The sequence below is a fragment of the Tenrec ecaudatus genome, chromosome 5, assembly GCF_050624435.1.
Source record: "Tenrec ecaudatus isolate mTenEca1 chromosome 5, mTenEca1.hap1, whole genome shotgun sequence".
Taxonomy (NCBI): domain Eukaryota; kingdom Metazoa; phylum Chordata; class Mammalia; order Afrosoricida; family Tenrecidae; genus Tenrec; species Tenrec ecaudatus.
The window spans coordinates 65,223,019-65,245,923 of NC_134534.1; the positions used below are offsets into that span (position 1 = coordinate 65,223,019).

At 41.6% G+C, this 22,905-nt stretch overlaps 1 protein-coding gene across 10 annotated transcripts in view; it reads left to right on the plus strand.

The window, feature by feature from the left end:
• STAU2 (staufen double-stranded RNA binding protein 2) overlaps positions 1–22,905 on the plus strand; it is a 345,263-nt gene that overhangs the window by 234,337 nt on the left and 88,021 nt on the right. The window contains exon 14 of one of the 10 annotated variants that reach the window (XM_075549572.1): positions 13,432–13,551. The exons of the other annotated variants lie outside the window; for them this stretch is intronic. Within the exon in view, the coding sequence (XP_075405687.1) occupies positions 13,432–13,515 (84 nt within the window). The 3' untranslated portion in view covers positions 13,516–13,551. Of the gene's footprint in view, positions 1–13,431; positions 13,552–22,905 lie in introns of those variants that run through there. 10 annotated transcript variants of the gene reach the window in all.

Consider the following 22,905-nt stretch of genomic DNA (forward strand, 5'->3'; position numbering starts at 1 on the left):
AAATATTTATATTTGAAACTCTTCCAATTATCTTTCCTTTTTAGGTTACAGACCTGGGTTGGGCTGATCACATGCCCACCTCTAAACTGGTTACTGTCAAGAAGTCAGATTGCGACTTGTCTAAATGCTTGGGGTGAGATGATTATTCAGGAATCATCCACAAAGACAGGAGGGATTAAGTACCACATGTTTAGTTAAGTTTTTAGTAGCCACATTAAAAAAATCAAACAAGTAAAATTAATTTCAATAATGCATTTTATGTAACCTACTATATCTATAAATCAACATATAATCAACGTTAACAAACTACAAATGAGAGAGTTTGCCTTTTCTGGTATCGTGTCTTTGAACTCTGGCGTCTCCTTTAGGCTCATCGTCTGCCACACATTGGAATAGCCACATTTCAAGTGCTCGGCAGCCCCACGGAAACTGCACAGCACACACCTGCAGGCTGAAATCCAAGGCTGTTCTGATTTGGTCCCTGCCCACATCTCCATGCTCATCCTTCACCATTCACCATGTACTTAACTGATAGCCACACTTATGAACCTGCAGTTCCGAGTTACCACATCTCAGGGTCTCTCTGGCCCATTCTTCCTTTGCTCTTAGGGCAATGTCCAATGTGATATCCGTCCAACCCTGCACGATGGCATTCCGGTAACACTTCCCCAAACCTGCACCCAGTTGCCAACCAGTTGATTTCAACTCCTGGCTCCCCCCGGGGTGTGTTAGAGTCAAACTGTGCTTCACGAGATTTTCAGTAGCTGATTTTGTTGTAGGTAGAACACAGTGCCTTTCTTTTGAGATGCCTTGTGGACTTGAACCTCCAACCTTTCTATGAGTGGCTGAGCGCGTTAACTGTGTACAATCTTACGCGCGCGTGCGCACATACACACACACCCTCCCCTAGAATCCCCCCAAACTCACAGAGGGATTCAAACCCCCTCTCTTCTGTGCTCTGCCTGTGCTTGTTATGTGATGCTGTTACGCGTCTGTTTATTTTCATGCTGAGCTAGCGCAGGGGTTGGCAAACGGCGGCTCGTGAGCCCTATGTGTCCCTTTCGGTCTGTACATGTGGCTCTGAAGTAAAATTGAACAACTTTAAAGGATATCATTCAGCTAATGTCATATCACTCAGGTGGTTCCATTCATTTGTAAAAGTGTATTCACGGCTCTCGGATAGTTCGTCAGTTGTTGTGAGGGACGAGACTGGCGCTTCCATCTCAGAAGCGTGCCACCCCCTGGTCTAGCCACTGGGCGCCAAGCGCCACGAGGTGCCCTTCATGGTCTCTGTGGACGCTCTGGCACTGAGCCCATGTTTATGGGATTAAATGAAATTCCGAACAATTAGAACGGCATGGAGTCGGCAGGCGCAGGGAGAGAAGTAGAATGCTTATCCCATTAAGCTTCCGCTGGCGGGGGTAGCCCACTGAGGAACACTTTTGTGGAAGGACCCCGAGACGTTCACACAGGGACCTCAGGAGCCCTCACGTACTCTGGGTGCATAGAACTGTCCGAGGGGCATACGATCTCACTCATTTACAGATCTGTTTGCAACCCTCCGTGTTCTCACCCAGCATGCAGACGCGCACTCCCTCCTCACTGCCTCCCGATCCCTGCATCCCACAAGGTAGTCTGCAAGTCAGGGTGCACCCAGTCTCATTGCACCTCAGAAATTTAAGGAGATGTAGACTTCATAAGTCTGAGCAGCAGTTGCCTAAGGCAGATAAGGCCATTTATTAATATCAAAAACATACTTAAAAGCTAATATTGCATAACAACAGACCCCCAGATCTTTAGAGGTAAGTGCCATAGGGTTCTGGAATTCTTTACATGACTCAGGTCCAGTGTGTGATTGGTGCTAAGGGCTTGGCTTGTTTCGCATATCAAGCCACAGGCAGTGCTGAACGCTTTCAACCCGTGTGGGAAGTGAGAGTGGTTACTGCCCACTGGACCCGAGGCTGCCAAACTTCAAAAATAACTTGACCTTCATTTGCTTTCTCTGAAGTAGTAAAAAGACATATCACTTTTAATGTCCATTGGAGGGAAATGCTTTCAGATTATATACATACACACACACATACACACACACACACACACACACATACATAAATGCTTCCGATGTGTGAAACTTCCATTGATTGTAGGACCAATGTTTCTTCTTCACTACTTAACTTTACTAGGCAACATTTCCATTGTACCAAATATATTTTATAGAAAGAGAATTCTATCCTATCTTTAAAAAATACCTTAGCAGGAAAAAGCAACTTCTCAGTCCTGGCCTGCACCAGAACAGCACACTCTGGCTTGTGGCATGATCTAGGACATCACCTGATTGTATATGTCCTATGGACTAAGTATGGTTCTCACATATTGAGATGTGTTGGGGGAAAAACCCAAGAGAATAATATTGTGACACATGAGAATTATATGGAAGTTTCCATATAGAATCCCTATACAAAGGTCTTTTTTAAAGGACATGATAGTAATATTTATTAGCAGTGATCTGAGTAAATTACAACACTGGTAGTTTAGAAATAGTACATGCAACCATTATAAATGAAAACATTTTAAGATAAAGGAATATTAAATATTAATCCATGTTAGCAAGTATTTATAAGAGTCTTGATACTAGGGTTTCGGTTCATGCATGTGTGGGTTCGTTCTAAACAAAACATTTTAAAAATATGTTTCTTCAGTCAGTGAGTTGCTGCAGACAACTTCATTGATATCCTTAAGAGTCAGAATTGACTTGATGGCAGTGAGTTTGTCCTGTAAGTGAGGCTTGTTAGGGTTTTTTCCCAAAGTAACAAATAATAGCTACGCCATGAAATAAAATGATTTTGAGGTCAAGGTTGTTTATTTAAAATCATTTTACTGGGGGCTCTTATAGCTCTTATAGCATGCTATATCAAGCATATTTGTACATATGTTGCCATCATCATTTTCTAAACATACACTTTCCATTTGAGCCCTTGGTATTAGCCCCTCCTTTTCCCCTCCCCCCACCCCGCTCCTACCATCATGACCCCTTGATAATTTATATTTTCATAGCTTACACCAACTGCTGTCTTCCTTCACCCACATTTCTGTTGTTCATCCCGCCTGGTGGGTGGGGGGCTTCTGCGTGGATCATTACTGTCAGTTCCCCTCTTCTTCCTCTCCTCCCCTTACCTTCCCCTACTCACCTGCTGTTGCTACTCCCATTGCTGTTCCTGAGGAGTTTATCTGACCTGGAATCCGTGTGTCCTGAGCTCTTATCTGTACCAAGTGTATGTGATCTGGTCTAGCCAGAACTGAAAGGCAGGACTGGGGTCATGACAGTGGGGGGTGAGGAAGCCTCAGACAACCATAGGAATATTGTGTGTTTCATTGCCCTGGTTGACTAATCCCTTCCTTGTGTCCTTCTGTGAGGGATGTCCTATTATCTACAGATGGTTTTGGCTCTCTGCTTTGACCCCCCTTGATGTCAGCAATCTGTGTTTTTGTTGTTGTTTTGGGTCTTCTGGTGCCTGTTACCTGATTCCATTGACACCTCATGATCAACACAGCTGGTATGCTTCCTCCCTGTGAACTTGTAGCTTCTCTGTTAGATGGCCGCCTATTTCACTTCAAGTCTTTAAGACCCCAGATGCCCTATCTTTTGATAGCCGGACACCATCAGCTTTCTTCACCACATTTGCTTATGTACCCATTTTATCTTCAGCTATCTTGTCGAAAGGTGAGCATCACAGAATGCCAGGTTATTAGAACAGTGTTCTTGTGCCAGGGCTTGAGCAGAGGCCCAGAGTCCATCCACTTCCTAAATGTATTGCCATATAGATATATGTACATAGGCCAATACCTCTATTTTTATGAATTAATATATTTACATTATATACACACCTATGCTTATAATTCTGTTCTTAGCTTTGCTTCCTAGATCTTTCCTCTGTTTCCTTTTACCTTCCTCCTACCCCACCATCACACTCACCCTTCTACTGCCTCTTAGTAATTCCTCTCACCTAGATGCTGTTGCTCCAACACCTCCGGATCCCCCTCATTGTTGCTTTTAATTCCCTAGTTGTTCCCCTGTCTGCGGCGTTGTTTGCTCACCACTCCTTTTCCATGCTTTCTCCTAACCTCAGGTCCCTCCAGAATTATCAGTCCCATTGCTTTCTCCTTGGCTTGCTTCCCATGCCTATCTTATAATGATAGATAAAACAATAACAGAGACAAAACAATAGGAAAATAAAATATTGAAGAAAAAGAAAAAAGAAGAAGAAAAAGAAAAGGCGGGAAACTCCCTGAAAAATGAGAAAGCATATATAATTCAGGTCTTCCCACTAACCTTTATGATTATCTCTCCACCAGTGCTCGGGGATTCTGGGAATGACCCCGCCTAGCCTGAATTCTATTTGCGGGGCTGCTCGGGGGTTTTGTGGCTTTGCTCTGCGCCCGTTGCTGATCTGTTATGTTCCCTCTTGGTTCACCCTGCTGTGGGGGAGGTCAGACTGGACTCAAGTTTTATTTAAGTTTTATACCCTTCCTTCCATGTATTGTGCCTGTTGTTTTCACAGGACAGCAGCAGAGCGGCGCAGTTACGTCAAGGCCCTACCTTTAGACCTGTCCAACCCCAACTGTTCACTGACTGCCCCTCCCAGGAAGCTCGCTGAGAGTCTTGGACTCTAATGACCAACCTGGGCTTTCACCTTTGAAATGCATCTCAAAGGTTAGCTTCACCACGAGCTTTCTCATCGGTCAGAGTTCATTCTCTTCAGGAAATAGTGCCCGTATTAGACTTGATTGTGAATTTTAAATTTATTAGCAGTAGAAACCAGTTTTATTCCCTACGGGATCGTCTGTCAGTATCAGTATTCATCAGAGCAGTGAAAGGAAGTTTGCTCATAGCCATGGTTGCTTCTATGTCCTTGTTCATGTAGCGCTCACTCCGAAGCATTTCCTATTTGGACTGTTGGTGTTCTAACTAATCGGGAACATCTTATTGTCTCCACAGTCGTCCTTCGTGACGAGTGTGTAAGCAGTTCCCAGATCCAGTGGGAATGAAAGGGGAAGGCAGGGGAAGCTTCTCTGTGGCCACACCTTAGCATCTAGTGGGAAGATGGAAAAGTGTATGTTTGATAACTGACTGTAATTTCCGTTATGCAGCGTGCACTGCGACCACATTCCTAAGAGGCTGCATATATCTCGTGATGTGGTGTACACTAGTGACCTATTAACTTGTGTTGTAAAATAATTTTGGACTTTATTCAAATCCCATGAATTTACTTATTGCTTTTCTTCTGCCCCTCCTCCCACCTCCCCCTTTTAATGAGTAGAAAGTGTGAATTCATAGGTGCTGGAGGTTGAGCATTGGGCTGCTAACCGCAAAACAAAACAAAACAAAAACACCCTGACTTTCCCCAGTTACAGTAAAAGAGTCGTTCCACATGGTTATGTAATCTGTACCTATAGCTGTTACCTGGAGCCGTTACCTGGAGCGCAGAATTTCAAAGCAGACTATCTCTTTGAAGATAGTGATCTTAGAGGAGATGAAACATAAAAAGTGTTTTGTAGATTTCCTCTGTAATGAGTTTTGTTCCCTGTGGGACCTTCATAGCCCATGTTCCATGTCAGTAATTCCTTAATGGTTTAATTCAGTTTTGTAATCCTTGATGTTTCCTCTAAATTAAAAACTTTTAGGTAAGACCTTAATATTTCTACTGTTCAGTATATTTATGTATTTTATACTGATTTGAAGATCACTGGGGAGATATTTTTCAGAGTTTTGTGACTTAACAGTCCATATTAATGAACTGTAACAAAATACATCGTGAAACCAATACATCCATGTGTATATCATTGGCTAAATGGATGTGGGAACTGCAGCCTACATAGGCTCCTAAAAAGCAATGATCAATGGAATACGGTTCCCTCGGTTACAGATTTGGGAGGGTTACTAACCACTGGAGGTCGCTTTTACTGCGAACAGAGTATGACCTTCCTTGTAAACTCCATTTATGGTGTTCTGTATGATTTATTTCCCTACTTAAAACAGAAAAGCCGTAACCGTCTCTCTCCTACCACTGTTCCTTCAATTAAGTCACACGTCTCCCTCTTCCCCCTAAGTCTCTTTCAGACACAACAGTTATGGGGTATTTTTTCAAACTTTTCTAATTCTTTCATTGGTAATAGTTATTTGGCCTACTTTCTTTATATCTCAGCTGACAGCCTAATGCCTTTTCAGATCAGATATTTTTTGGAAAAATACCTTATAGTTATTCAGTTTCTCATTTTTATCCACGGCTGGAAAGAATTGGAGGTGTTTTTTTTTAATCATTTTATTGGGGGTTTGTACAACTCTTATCCAATCCATATGTACATTCATTGTGTCAGGCACATTTGTACATTTGTTGCCCTCCTCATGCTCAAAATATTTGCTTTCTACTTCAATCCTTAGTATCAGCTCATTTTCCCCTCCTTCCCCACCCCCCTATGAACCCTTGATAATTTATAAATTATTATTATTTTGTCATGTCCTATACTGTCTGATGTCTCCCTTTACCCACTTTTCTGTTGTCCATCCCCCAGAGAGGCGGTTATATGTAGATCCCTGTAATCGGTTCCCCCTTTCTACCCCACCCTCTCTCTACCCTCCCATTGTCAGTACTTTCACCATTGGTCCTGGGAGTTTATCTGTCCTGGATTCCCTGTGTTTCCAGTTCTTATCTGTATAGTGTACATGCTCTGGTCTAGCTGGATTTGTAAGGTAAAATTGGGATCATGATAGTGGGGGGAAGGAAGCATTAAAGAACTAGAAGAAAGCTGTGTTTCATCAGTGCTACAATGTACCCTGACTGATTCATCTCCTCCTGTCCCCGCGACCCTTCTTTCAGGGGATGTCCAGTTGCCTACAGATAGGCTTTGGGTTCCCACTCTGCACTCCCCTCATTCACAAGGATATGATTTTTTTTTCTTTGATGCCTGATCCCATCACACCTCGTGATCACACAGGCTGGTGTGCTTCTTCCATGTGGGCTTTGTTGTTTTTGCGCTAGATGGCCGCTTGTTTACCTTCAAGCCTTTCAGACCCAGATGCTATATCTTTTGATAGCCAAAGGGTTGTTTGTTTTTAACCCCAAACTAGTGAAGCTATGTGAAAATGAACTACTCAGGGTGCGGGTGCAGCCAGTCTACGAGTATCTTTTGTTGCTGTTCCTCGTTGGCACCGCGATGTGCTTCAAGCACCCCTGGGTCAGTGCCAGTACTGTTTTGCTGGTATCACCATGCCATGAGAACCTACGCTTATGTTTATCACTGTGAAAGGTCTCCTACCTGAGTCACCTTACCTCTATGCAGGGCCAGACCCTGCCTTCATGGAGGTTTCTGCTGGGTGGTGGTTAGGTTGCTTCCAGGTGGGCAGCCCTGTGCACAGCAGAAAAAAACACAGCCCTGCGCTGTCCTCACAGTTGTCCTCATGATCCAGCTCCCCACTGTAGCCACTGTGTCGATCCACCTGTCGAAGGTCATCTTCTTCTTCACTGGAGAAGGAAGCATGTAAGGACCTTTTGGACTTGAAGAGAGGGTGCCTGACTGTCAGCGTTTCCATGTTGCTGATTCATTTTTGTTTCCCAGGCTGTTTGCTGACACTTCAACTTCCTTATCTTCAGCTTGACGATTCCTACCTCCTTCCGTTTGAACTCTGATTTCTGCTGACTTGCTCAGTTGCTTACTCCTGCTCTCCTGGCTCTTTGTGCCCTCTGATCTTATTTGATCGTTTGACTGGGGCCCTCACAGCTCTTATCACAATCCATACATCTGTGCATTCTGTCAAGCACATTTGTGCATCATCATTTTCAAAACATTTTCTTTCTACTTGAGCTCATCCCCCCCCCCCACGAACTCTTGATAATATATAATTTTTTTCATGTCTTATGCCATCTGATCTTGTACTGCTCAGTTCTCCTATGAAGCTGGCTTCTAAGGGTTTGCTGTTCTTGTCTAGGACCTGTTGGTGTAGTGGGTTGCTTTGGGCTGTTAACCATTGAGATTAGTAGTTCAAGACTACCAGAAGATCCGAGGGAGAAAGAGGAGACTTTTAATTCCCATGAACAGTGAATCTTGGAAACCCATCAGTGCAGTTCCCCCACAGTGTTGCTGGGAGCCAGAACGGACTCCATGGCAGGAGAGCACTGCAGAGATTCACAGTTCTCACATTTACACTCAAACCTGAGAGTGCCCACCCATGACGGAATTTCAATATATATATGTTAGACTACAGACATCAGAAAACCCAGAGAACGACAATTGACTTGCTGGCAAAAAAGAAAGAAAAGTCTGTGTTCATTTGTATGGTTATGTCAATTAGTAAAGGTTTTAAACATGTAGTAAAATGCTGTCCGGTGAATCTCCCCCCACCATCAGGGCCTCATGTCCAGGACCTCGGAGAGACGTCCCAGGATCTAGGAACAGATAGATGGGTCATTGCTTGGTCCCAGAGGAGCTTTGGCTTTTGTTTGGTTATCTGATCTTATTGGCTGCTTCCATTACCACATTAATTGTTAAATAATTTTTAAATCACCCTTGCTCTCAGAGAGATACGTGAGAGTTCTTAGACAAAGTTCACTTTCTAACCTGTTAATAACTGGCTCGACCAGCAACAATGAAACGACACCACAAAGTAATTGTGTTGAACAGGGTTCTCTAGAGAAACAAAACCAGAATGCTAATAATGTTATATATATTTATACAGATAGATAACAGAAGAAATAAACAGTTAATTAAATTATAAAGCAGTACACATGGCTCAGTGCAACTCACTCCCATGAGACAGTTGTGAGACACTGGCAGTCTTTCAAATCTTGAGGGCCGCCAGGTAGTCCTCTGTAGAGCAATTCAGGCTTTGGGCACAGGGAGCAAACAGCAAGGCAGGTCACCAATAGTCAGCTATATGATAGGGTCTGACGTCCCTAGCTCAAGAGATGTACACTCCAATGGTGTGACGAAGCAGGGCTTCAAGGCACATCAAATTACAGTGACACACTCCACTGGTTAGGTGTCCCAGAGGTAGTGTAGCTTGCAAAGTGAGGCAAAGAACAAGCAAGGCAGCCGCACTCTGGTCCGATGATCAAAGAGCAAGAGACATGAAAGGCGAGGCTCGAAGGGCCATTTATCTCTCCACCCTTCAATTAATCCCCCATGTGTTTATCAGCCAGTTTGGCACAATAAATTAACTACCTCAGTAATCATTTTTCTTTCAGGATGTCCTGAAATTTCCATACAAAGTATGAAATACAGTATCTACTCTAATATTAGCCGACCCGAGTATAAGCCGAGCTACCTAATTATTACCTGGGAAACCAGAAAAACTGATTGACTTGAGTATAAGCCTAGGGTGGGAAATGCAGGATGTGAATTAACACAGAGACCAGAGGGGAGAGACGGAGCGCAGCCACAGACACGTCCTTACCAGTTCAGCTGCCGGCGTAAGTGAATCACTAAGGGTGCTTCTGCGAATTGGAGCCGTCCATGTCATAGGACGGCTCTGATTGGTTAGATGTGAGTAAACAAACATTCAAAGCCCTACAGTGTCAGCGTGGCTTTGAATGAACAACGGAGGAACGGCAATCACCAGTGAGATGTTAAACCTCACTGGGGTACCACTGGCCCGTGTATAAGCCAAACCCCAGTTTTTCAGCACATTTTTTTGTGCTGAAAAACTCGGCTTATACACGAGTATATACGGTACTTTAATTTATTCATTCAACCATCATAAAGGCTGTCTGCCTACCACAACACTATATACTAACAAATAACAAAATAAAAGCTTTCACAGTGAGTGTAATTAAAAGATGGAGAAACTATCCACATGCCAGAAAACAGTTGAGGACCAATTATAAAGGGCCATGACTCAGTGTCTGTAATGCTTTTTAAGACTATCTGTATATGTTCATACGAATATTGAAGGTCTATGAAGTTTAGGTATGGTTTTAGAGCAGAAGAATTCACCTGATTCCACTTCTTTAGGAGTTGGTGGACCAAAAATTGAAAGACAAACTATAAGGACATGCCTTTTAAGAGAAACAACATGAGAAAATCTAGAAACACAGAAGTTGGCAATAAATACATGTCTATGGAGGTAGAGAAATTCAACTTGGTAGTCCCTCCAGGACGGAGTGATGTTACATGAGATCAAAAGGCAATTAAACATTGGGTCAAGCTGTATAAATGTTGCAAGCTCATAGCAGAAGAGGGGATTCTTTATTCTGGAGCAAGGGATAGGACTGTGCTAGTGTTTCTAAGATCAACCTGGCCACCGGACACAGGCAGAGCTGTGATGGAGAGGGAAGCTGTTAGTATAAAAATTCAGGAATTGGTGCTGGTTTCGTCGATGCTGATGGCTCCAAAAATGGCAAGGAAAACAGCTTCTCTCTCAGCCGTTTCAGAGGAAGAATCAGTAAACCTTGATAACCACTTGAATATGGCAGAGAGAAAAAAAACAATAAAATAGCTCTATTGAAAGGCATAAAATGTTCAATTTAAATGTGTCCTAAGGAAGATGAAATGATAGGGTACTAAATGTTAACCTAACTGCATCTGCAAGAATCCACCTTCCAATGCACTCTGCACGATAACAAGGCTCTTCACAGGCCTGGCGCATGGTCAGAGGGGATTCAACAGGCCTCAAAAATAAAGAAAGCCCTGTATTTTCTCCCACACTCTGGAGCAGCTGGTAATTTAAAACTACTGACCTTGGGGATCACACCCCAGTGCGTACCCTAAAGTTTATTTCTGAATATGAATCGCCAAGAATAGTTCAAACAAATTTGAAAGGGAAGAACAAATTTTGGAGACTTAATATTACTCAATTTCAACATTTACAGTAAAGTAACTTTATGCTATCAAGGTAGTGACAGAATGAAAAGCATGTAGCTAACTGGAACAGAATTGAGAAGCCAGAATTATTTGTGTTCAACCAATTTTCATAAAGATGCCAAGACTAATGGGGGAAAGGACAGTTATTTGAACAAATAGTATTGGGAACAATTAGCTATCCATTTGTAAAGCATGAATTTAGTCCTAACCTCCTGTCATATGCAAAAATGAGCTCTCAGAATGGATATTGGGGTTAGTGGAAACCTGAAACCCTTGAGTCTGTGAAGGAAATAAAGAAGGACATCTTCATGATTTGAAGTTGGGCAAAGCATGAGCTACAGCACCCAAAGCATGACCTACTGAAGAAGAAATTGGTACATGATTGAACTCTGGAATGTTATGATATCTGTAAGAGCTCCCAATAAAATGATAGAAGAAGAAGAAACTGATGCGTTGTTGATAGGTGCCATCGAGTTAGTTCGGGCGCATAGTGACTGCCTGCCCATCGGAATGAAAAGACTGCCCCGGTTGGTGCCGTCCTCACCACTGTTGTGATAGCTGAGTGTGCTGTTGAAGTCACTGTGTCAATAGATCTCATCAAAGCCCTTCCTCTCTGTCTCTGCTCTTCTACTTTACCAAGCATGATATCCTTTCCCAAGGGCTAGTCTTTCTTTATACTATGTCTCAAGTACATGAGATGACATCTGACCATCATTGCTTCTAAGGAGCATCTGGCTAGACCTCTTCAAAGACAGATGTTTGTTCTTTTTCCATGGTACTTTGCCAGTACCTTACTTCAAATGCCTCGATTCTTTTTGGTACATTAGACTTATCAAAATTTGAATCTTATGTGCTTCAAAAGTCCTCAGTAGGAAAATGAAAAAACAAGCCATCAAGTACAAGAAAATATTCACAAATCACTTTCTGATAAATGACTTGTTTCAGGATATGTAAATAACTTTTAGAATTCAATAAGAAGATTATTCATTTAGAATGAATAAAAGATATGAATAGACATTTCAACAAATAAAAATGATTAGCTAATTAGTACTTGAAAACATGCTTGACATTATAAGCCATCAAAGAAATGCAAAGTGAGATAACAAATTGATAACATGGTACAGGTAGCCACTAAGATGCTTATGTTTAAAAAGACACTAATAAATGCTAACCGGGATATGGAGAAAAGAACATGGAGCCCTCATTGCTGGTGGGATTATGAATGTATACAGACACTTTGAAAAAGAGGTTGGCAGTTTTCTAAAGTTAAAGATCATATAAATTTATTACATGAGATAAGGGTTGTATGAGCCCCCAATATAATGATTAAAAAAGTTTTATCACATGATCCAATGTTTCACTCCTGAGCATTTATCCAAGATAAATTGACTTATATTTGCACCAAGACATACAGGAATTATTTCACAATTAATTGTAGAATAATGAAAAACTGAAGACAGTCCAAATGCCCACCAACTGATGAATAGATAAGCAAAATATAGTATATCCATACACCAGGAGTTAGCATTAATAAGAACAAACTCAAAAGCATGCTACATGAAAGATGCCAGGCATAAGAGATCACATATGATGGGGTACCCCCCCCAAAAAAATGGAAGTATGCATTTTTCCCGCTAGGTGAGTATTGAGCAACTTGGTCTGGGTTAGTACACCCCATGCCTGGGAAGGTGCTCTCTAGTCACAGTGAATTTTTTCGTAAAAGCAGTTTCACTCAAACCTCATTTTTGTAATGGCCGATTTAAGAGAATAGCGGGCAGCTGTGAAACTGTGTTTCCTGCTCAGGAAAAAGTGCCACAGAAACTGTTGAGATGCTGAACACAGCTTACAAGGACAGCACTATGCGATAAACCTCAACTATATGAGTGGTTTTCTCATTTCAAAAATGGTGAAATGTCTGTTGATGACAAACCTCTTTCTGGACGTCTGTCAACTTCCTGAAAACCAATTGACAAATGGCCCAGCCCAAGAATAATAATCTTATTAAGAAGACTTTTAAAAAATAGTTTCTGAATTTTACACCTCTATCTTTTCTTTCCCCCACCTCCCCACCCTTTCCCATTAAAGCTAGAAATGGGAATTCCATGGTAGGGAAGGGAGAAGAGAGGCAGAGAGAAGTGTAAGGTCCTTTCTTTGGAAAAATATGTTAAACATAATAACAGTTCGCGATGGAAACTCACCTGACTTTTTACCTTTTGAAGTGTAGCGTCTGGGAACTGTTTGATATTCACACATTAGGTCAGACTGTTAACCATGCTTTCTGTGTAGAGGTTCTGAAAAGATAGTGTAACTGTGTGTGACAAAAATGGCCTGCTTTGTGGGACGGGAGACTGGTTTTGCCACCATGACAACATACCTGCTCACACAGCCGTCTCAGTGTGCTAGTTTGGGGCAAAAACAGCATGTCTCTCTTGCCCCATTGCCACCATGACAACATACCTGCTCACACAGCCGTCTCAGTGTGCTAGTTTGGGGCAAAAACAGCATGTCTCTCTTGCCCCACACACCTTACTCACCTGACCTTTCTCAGTGTGACTTCTTTTTGTTTCCAAAATGCAGAGGGACATGAAAGGACAGCAATTTGATGATGAAGAAGAAGTAAAGAAAAAAACAAGGGAGGTGCTGTCAGCCATCCAAACTTGAGTTTGAAACATGTTTCCAAGAATGGGATCGCAGATTTGACAAATGTGTTAAGTATAATGGAGCGTACTTTGAAGATGACAAGGTTGTTTTGTTTAAAAAAACAAACAAACAAACAAACTTAAATACATAGCTTTGGTGGAGAATCCATGTTTTTTTCTTTTGAGGCACCCCCTTGTATTGTCTATTTCTATTTATATGAAATTTCCAGACAGGGCAAATATCTATTGAATATAAAGCAGATCATCAGTTACCTTGGGTTAAGAGTAGGAGCAGAAACTGAAAATTGATATGGCAGGAACTTTTTTTGGTAATGAAAATGCTCTAACTTCATAAATTTACTAAAATAATTCATGGTGAATGTATTTTTGCTACTACATCAGCAAAACTGTAAACAAACAAAAAGCTTTACTCGTTTCGACGCCTCGGAGACCTAGAGGATTTTAGTCCCATTCAGAATACTGTACACTTTGGTCCAGCCAATCATCTGTTTGGGTCAGAAATCCCCAGGGAGAAGCAACTCTCCACGAAGGATGTGGGGATGTGTGCCTACAGCTGAGACAAAGGTTATCACCGTGTGAGGCTAGGTCCACGCCTTCCATATCTGCACTAGGGCTCAGCCCTCTTGACCCTTGGATGTGTCTCAAGTCCAAGGACGCAGGCTCTGTGGCGTGCCTCAAATTTCCTATGTTCCTGACCTCAATTCCTGTTCATTAGTACTGCTCCACCCTTACTCTTGATTATGAAGTTTCCAGAACTCAGCCCAGTAAATTGACTCTTAACTGCTTCTTCTTCTTCTTTTTTAAAGAACATTTTATTGTGTGTTGGGTGAAAGCTTGCAGAGAAAATTCAACAATTTATGAACATATTGTTTTGTGACTTTCATTGCAATCCCCTCAAGTAGAAACTCTCTTCCCTCTTCTTCCCTGGGATGCCCATTTCCATTCTCCCATCTTTCCCGCTCCTTCCTGTCTTCTGAACCTTGTTTTTGTCCAAATGCCTTTTGGTGTCATTTGGTTGATTGATCAAAGGAGCGCCTTCCTCATAGAATTATTGAGAGGTGATCTCCGGGAGTGAGTTAATTGACCCTCACTTCTGTCGGCTCGTTAATTTCTACACTCCCACTGGCACCGAGTCGATTCCGACTCAGAGCAACTCTCAGCTCAGCAGAATGAAACACTGCCCAGACCTGCGCCATCTTCGCAGACGCTGCCTGTTGTTAGCCCTGTGTTTCAGCCACTGCGCCAGTCTATCTTGTTCATTCGCCCGCTATTAAGCACGATGCCCTTCTCCAGTGTCTGTGTCCAAAGTATGCAAGACAAAGTCTTGCCATCCCCACCTGTAAGGAACATTCTGGCTGTACTGCCTTCCGAGCACATTTATTTCCTCTCCTGGTCGGCTAAGGTACTCTCAGTGTCCTTGGCCAACACCGTCACTGATGTGCACACAATCAACCTTAGACAACAGCTTTGTTGATTCACCCCTGCACTGGCTACAGTAAGTGTGAAGTCCAGGGATACTAGTTAGTAGATAACTGAAGGTCTGAGATGCAAGTGGTAAAGAGAAAGGAGGGATAAAGGTACACATTTTGTCTCCAAGTCCATATGACAACAGGAACAACAAGCTAAAACATGGCCCTTGTGAACACCTTCTAGGTATGGATGGAGCTAGGGAAAGGCCCAAAAATGGCCACTTTGATTCCCCACCAAATTATAAATCACAAGTTTTATACAAATAGGTTTTAATTTATCGTGAATTCTCTAATCAATATAGTGAAAAACTAACTCCTTGGGGAAAAAAACTAGAAACATGATGCAAGACCATTTTGAAGAAATTACTTAAGGTTGTATATGTGTATATATACATATGTGTGTGTGTGTGTACCTCAAATCTCCCCAAAGAAAGAAAAGCAGGGTTGAACATTTTCTAATTAGCTGATTCCTACTCTTAGATCTAAAAAGGAGATAATCCTTTGGCAAAATAATAAAACTTGACCATAAAACTGCCTCCCCCACTAGGTGGCAAAAGTAAGCTGCCAGAGAGGGGCTTGGGCTCCACTTCTTCCCCATGGGCCTTAAGCCCATCATTTAAAACCCAAGCACTCTGTACACTGGACGTACATGTTCTCTGTGATACCTAAGGGATCTTGTCATGTGGAGGAAGGAGGAGGGAGCTGTACTTTGTCTGCTGAATCATTTAGGAATGTTTCGGGACAGTCACAATTCTGTGCCAAGAGACCTTGGTAAATGTTAACTGTTGAGGAACGCGGTCTAAACGATCCATTCCATTTTAAGTAAGCCACTGGATCTGGCCAAGCTGCTGGGGAGCTCTCAGTAGTTATTTGTAACGTAGTATTTTCTTTCCTTTGGGGACTTCTGTGAATATGAAATGTTTCTGGAGATCTTATTAATTAAATGAGATTTGGAGTATGCTTAAAAATAGCCTGAGATGAGCCCCCAATAAAGCGATTTTAAAAAGAAAAGAAAATCAAAGACACCTAGAGAAAAGTTAGCCTGAGAGGTAAAAGTTACATTCGAAGTGTTACACAAAGGTGCTCTTGACTCAGGTCTACAAATAGCGGCCCGTTTTTGTTTTGAATACTAACATACTTTGCGATTTTCCTTCTCTTAGGAGTATTTTTCTTTCTCCTTCTCGGCCTTTTATTTTGTTCTTTTAATCTCCAGATATATTTGAAATGCAGCATGATTTTTAATTTTGTTTTATTTTCCAGCAGAAACTGAATTTTGAGGGGGGGGGGCGCAGGATAAGTCCAATCCAAGACCATCAAAGAACCAGAAGCAGCAGCGGAAGACTAGAGGAGCCATTTCTCAAATCTCAGCCAAGAGGCCAATTTTCAGTTCCTTCTCCCAAGACCCAGGCTCAGATGTTAACATTGCGTCACTTGTCAACCAGCTTTTATTTCATCTTGTAATTAAAGGGAGGCAGTCATCTGTCTATTCATTCAGCCAAGCTTGATTCATTGTCCCTACGGGGTACAAATGAAATGTGGTGGCTTTTTAAACAAAAAGCAGGGTGTTGGGGTGTGGGGTTATTTTTGTTTTGTTGTTTGGCTTTTTGGTTTTGTTGTAGATGAGTGATTTCTCAGATTAGGGCTCACTGTTTAGGTCAATTCCATGAAAGGAAACATTTTCGTAAATTGGCTGAGAGGCTTCTCGGTTTATTTAGATGGTCGAACTGAACAGAGTAGAGAATCGTATGTCCCCCAAGGAAACGAGTGTTGCTATGACTAAGCCTCCTGGATTTTGGACGTTTCAAAATTTGAACACTTCCATAGGGGATTGAAGAATACATTCAATATATTCCATTATAAAACACTTCCAGTACCCCATATTCATTTCTATTTCTCCCATGCACACTTTGATGGGAGTATGTATTTTTCACGGTTGCAAGGAAAATCAGTCCTTCAGCGCCTATTGCTTTGTTTCTGCCAGTAGCATTGTTAATGGGTTTCCACTGGCTCAGTTTATGAATGGGGCCTCTCTGGTCTCACCTTCAATTGAATTTATAATGGAGAAATTAATCATTTCTGTTGCTTGCTTTTGAAGGGAGATTACAGACAGAAACAGCTTTTACCACCGGTTTCTGCTCAAATAAGAATAAATCCAGAATAAAAGATTATGATTACATAAAAGTTAATTCACTCGATAAACCTTTATTGAATGCCTGCTGTTGCTGCTGCTACAAACAAGGCAGGGTGGCCGTATGGAAGACGTGAATTGAAAGGAGTGTCTCAGAATTGGATGCCCCTAAGAACTGATCGTTGGGATTAGGAGAAAATCTATAATGCATATGAAAGAGAACTGACCGGGTGAAGGGAGACGTGGGACAGGGAAAGATATGACAAAATAATAATCTATAAATTATCAAGGGCTCATGAGGGAGGGGGGATGGGGGGAAGGAGGGAGAAAAAAGAGGACCTGATGCAAAGGGCTTAGGTGGAGAGCAAATGCTTTGAGAATGATGAGGGCAAAGAATGTACAGATGTGCTTTACACAATTGATATATGTATGAATTGTGATAAGAGTTGTATGAGTCCCTAATAAAATGTTAAAAAAAATAAAGATAACTGACCTAGGAGCAGGATATTTAAGGTCTTTTAGAGGCAGGGGAGTGGTGATTTTGAATGGGATAATTACATGCTTTGGAAGGATAAACTAGGTTTTCCGCTAGGCAGTGGAGAAGAAGCACTGATGTGGTAGGAGGCTGGCAGGAGTCCAGATAGGGACTGTGGAGGAGCAAGGCGCAGAGAGTTGACATAGCCTTTTGGTGGGAGTATAACATTGATACTTGGGCCTTACTGGGAATGTGAACTCGGATAAAAGGGAAAGGTGCTAAGTTTGGGATACCAGAACAATGAGTTTGAATTCTTTTTCTTTTTTTTTTAACAATGAGTTTGAATTCTATCCAGGAATCATAGGAAGCCTCTAAAAGTTTGCAAACACAACGATTTACAGTCAGTTCATTAGTAAAGGGCATATGACTATTGGTTAGCATCTGTCAAGTTGGCTTTGATTCATGGTAACTCCATGCACAGCAGAGCGCCATGCTGTTGAGTCCTGTGTCATCTGCACGGTTGTGTGTATGTTTGAGTTCATTGCTGTATCGCCGTGTATTTTGAGTGCCTTCCGATCTATGAGACTCATCTTCCAGCACTAAACTGGACCCTGCTCTGGTGTGGTCCATAGGGTTTTCTTTGGCTAATTTTTAGAGCTAGATCACCAATGCTTTCTTCCTCGGCTGACTTAACCCAGAAGCTCCGCTTACTCTTCCTCTGCATGGTTTTGGTGGCATTTGGTGGCAAATACTGAAGGTGTAGCTCCTAACATCGTTTCAATACACAGGCCACTCCAGGGGGACACACTGATAGATGATTACTGGGCAGGAGATTGACAGTAGTTACAGGACATGAAAAATAATTGTTTCCCAATGAATTTGAGAAATCCTTTTTACAGTTCTTCTAACATTCTGAGAACTCTAGTTGGAAGTATGTACCCTGAAGTACTAGTCAGTAAAGAAAATGTCCGTTGTCACATGGGGGCATGTCTTTTACTCTTCAACTACTAGCCTTACAAAAATCCTTATTAAAAATTGTTCTCAGACTTGGCCTTTGGAATACCATTGGGAAGAACCCTAGCGCGTTGCCTGTGTGCCACTGTGGCTCCCGCTGACCGTCTCCAGTGGCCTACAGAAGTGGAGACTCCTTAGTTTCTCCTCAGGTAGAATAATAGGTACTTGCCCCAGGATTAACTTCTGCTGCAGGAGAACCAGCCATGGAAAATGTCTTAATTTATATTTATATTTTGTCTGGCATTTGTGAGCCAAAAGACAAATTGACAAATGGCCCAGACCAAGAATAATAATCTTATTAAGCAGGCTTTTTAAAAAATACTTGCTAAATTTTACACTTCCATCTTTTCTTCCCCCGCCCCGCATGCCCTCCTTTCCCATTAAGGCTAGAAATGGGAATTCCATGGTAGGGAAGGGAGAATAGAGGCAGAGAGAAGGTCCTTTCTTTGGAAAAATATGTTAAACATAATAACAGTACACCTTGGGAACTCTGACCTAAGTTTTTACCTTGAGAAATATAGAGTTTGGGAAATGTTCTATATTCACACAGTAGGGAAGATTTACAGAGACCTGAGCTGTACTCGTGGATTTCTTTCATAGATCAGGCATCCGGTATCTGTATGTGCAAATAATCTGATAGAGACCAAAGTAATAGTTAAAGTTCTAAGATGTTAAGTTTAAAGATACTATTCTAAAATAACCATACTTTGCCATTGCTGCTTATTTTCTTTGAGTAGACGCGTGTTTCCATATTGGGGTCTAATGTTACTCAAGATAAATTTAAGGACTGATAGTGCTTACTTCTCTTTTTCTCATGAAGCACTATTTTAATGATGGTTCGGTATTTTTATTTAGTAAGTGTCTGACAGAGTTTCCGCAATTATTTTAACTAGGAAGGTTTGCACAAAAGAAGTGTGTTCTTCCTAACAGACTAGTTACTTTGAAGTCTCTGGCAGATTACATCAGTCTCTTGTTTGAGTTGGTACGGCAAGAGGACATCTATTGTACATCACTAGTGATGCATTAAATTAGTTATTTATGTTTTAAAATCTCAGCATAGTAGACTCTCTTGTGTCTGCCTTCGAAGATTGCTGTTATAATAAACCATTCTGAAATGAGTAAAGTTGTCGTTTTGGTTTAGTTAATGCATCACTGGAGAGCCTAGACATCTCACTTCGCCTCGAGCCATCCATCGCCTTGTTTAGTAGAATGTTAGAAACTGTCCGAGTTCTTTTACGTTATAAGGGAAGCAAAGGTTTCATATGACTTGTGTAATAACTTTATATTCACAGCTAATAAAATAGCAAAAGCCTTCTTCTTTAGCACACCACTAGTCTCAAATGCCATCTTCTCAGCATTTGAACTTCATGAGATGAAAACAGAAAGAGCTATCTTATCAAGGTCTTACTTGACAATATCAATCTCTTCTTATGCCGCCAGAGGCTGTTACCCACAGTTCGTTTTATCATTGGAATTATAACTAAACCATGTCCTGGAAATTTCTTCCCAAGCCTTTTCTTTAAAAAGGGCAAAAATCATTTAAAAAAAAAAACCAGACTTCCAATACTTTTACTTATCCCACTAGCAGAAATGAGGTTTAGTCATAAAATAACTGCCACGTCTCCGTTTCATTTGGAATGATGCGGCCTTGGCTTGACTCAGAAGCTTCCCATGCTTATGTCGTACTAAAACTAATGTTCACACGGAATAAACATCTGAAGTTAGCACTACGCAGGAAAGCCTGCTTCATCTCGGCGTGATGTCATTCTCTCCAGGTAAGGAGCATTGCTGAAGGATTTTACAGTTGTGATCCACAGTAAAAGCAATCCGTGTTCTAGAACAGATATCATCATCAAACCCTGGCAGATTCTTATTGGGAAAGGATATGCTTATGGAAACAAGTGATATAAAATAGTTGGGAAAATGTGTAAACCACTAGTATCCCTAAATAATTTTAGGACCGGCGTAGAACCCACTTACAGCACAGGGCAGCATTCCCAGGACCCACTCTGCTTGCACCAGACCCTCTGTACGCGAGTTAGCACCTGGCACGAGGCACTTGTGAGTTTATTGTACAGAACTTGACAGGAATAATATAGATATACAATTCAATGGGTGCCAAAAAGCATTGTTTAAAGATCAGCTAGCACAAAAAGCTAATCTCGCTATCAGTATTTTCAGTGAGATCTAAACTAATGAAGACTATTTATGGAACAGACTATAACATGGGATGAGTCTTCATTCAATCAAAGAACAAGATTTAATCAAAACAGTGGCTTTTTAAAAAAAAATACTTTTATTGGGGGCTCTTACATCTCATCACAATCCACACATTCGTCCATTGTGTCAAGCACATTTGTACATATGTTGCCATCATCATTTTCAATGCATTTTCTTTCTACTTGAGGCCTTGATATGAGCTCCTCATTTTCCCCCTTCCCTCCCCCATCCTCCCTCCCTCATGAACCCTTGATAAGTTATAGATTATTGCTTTCATATCTTATATCATCCTCTGTCACCCTTCACCCACTTTTCTGTTGTTCGACCCCCTGGGATGGGGTTATATGTCGATCCTTGGGATAGATTCTCCCTTTCTCTTCCCACCTTCCCCTTATCCTCTTGCTATCTCTATTCTCATTGTTGGGGTTTCTCTATCCTGGATTCCCTGTGTTGTGGGCTCTTATCTGTAGCAGTGTATATGTTCTGGGCTAGTCCTATTTGTAAGGTAGAATTAAGGTCATGATAGTGGGGGGAAGGAAGCATTAAAGAACTAGAAAAAAGTTGTGTGTTTCATCAGTGCAATACTGCACCCTGACTGGCTCATCTTATTCCTTGTGACCCTAAAACAGTGGCTTCTATGGGGATTTGTGGGACCAGCTAAATTCAAAGCAGAGATGTCAGCTCAGTCGGTTATAACAACTGGTTTTTCAGATACCGGGGTAGGGGGTGTATTGATTTTCTTGAAGGACACATGGTGACCGTGGAGCCTTATTATAATCCAGCTTCTCTGATGATTTGCTCAACAGACAGGTTGAATAAGTATTGTGAGGAGATACAACCCTGACTCATACCTTTCCTGGATTTTAAACCAGGGAGGGGTTAAAGAGATGGAATTCCTGCTTCTGAAATTCATAGACCTAGACTGAGAACATAATGAGAAATGATAGCTTCACATTTTAATATTTTTGTGTAATAAAGATTGCTATGATTTTTTTAGATCATTTTATCGTGGGCTCTTACAACTCTTGTTACCATCCATACATCAGTTGTATCCGACATATTGTACATATATTCCATCATTCTTTTCTGGACATTTACTTTCCATTGAGCCCTTGGGATCAGCTTTCTCTCAACCCCCGCCCCCAAATCCTCCTGGTACCTTGATAGATTATAGGTTGCTTATTATTTTCAAATCTGACACTGCCCACTGACCACTATCTCCCTTCCTCTCTAGTTTCTGTTGTTCTTCTCCCTGGATGGGGGTGTGTGGTTATGTGCGATTCGTTGCGCTAGGTGACCCCTTGCCTCCCCACTTCTCCACCTCTCTTCCCCCTACCCTTTTGGTATCTCTATTCCCCTTCCTGTTCCTGGGTTCCATGTGTTGTGAGCTTTATCTCTTGCCTATACCTATGTACATGCTCCTGTCAAGTCCAGAGTGGGAAGCAGCACTGGGGTCATGATAGTGGGGGGTGAGGCGGCCTCAAGGGATCAGAGATATATTGTGTGATCCATTGGTGCTCTGCTGCACCCTGCTTGATTCATCCACTCCCTGCGACCCCTCTGTGGGGGGATGTTCCATTGTCCTTAGACGGGCTTTGGGTGTCCACTCCAACTCTTGATGTATTTCCCATACCTGTCATATGACATCAAGAGTTGCCCTCTCTTTGCCTTGATCTTCACTGGCCTCTAACATGTCATGTATGATGATTGCTTGAGGAAAGTATTGGTTTACTCAAGCCTTTTTTTCCCCTCCAGAAATGTAGTGTTACATGGCATTTGAGTCTGGCTCTGATAAATGTTCCTTAAATAAAATAAGTTTTGAAGAAAATTAACATCAACTGACATAATTTTATCTTGCAGGCAAAGTTACAAGTGCAGCTTCTTATGCTTGTGATTAGGGATCGATTTGTTATTATGTTGTCACCTATAAAGAAATTAATGTTATATTTTATGATATATAACATTGGGATAAATTCCAGAGATTTGTAGAAATGCCCTTTGTATTTTGACAAAGCAGCTAGGATATTTTATTAACTTCTCTTTTAAAAATTAGGAAGTCTGTTGTAAATATTGCAGTGACAAAAC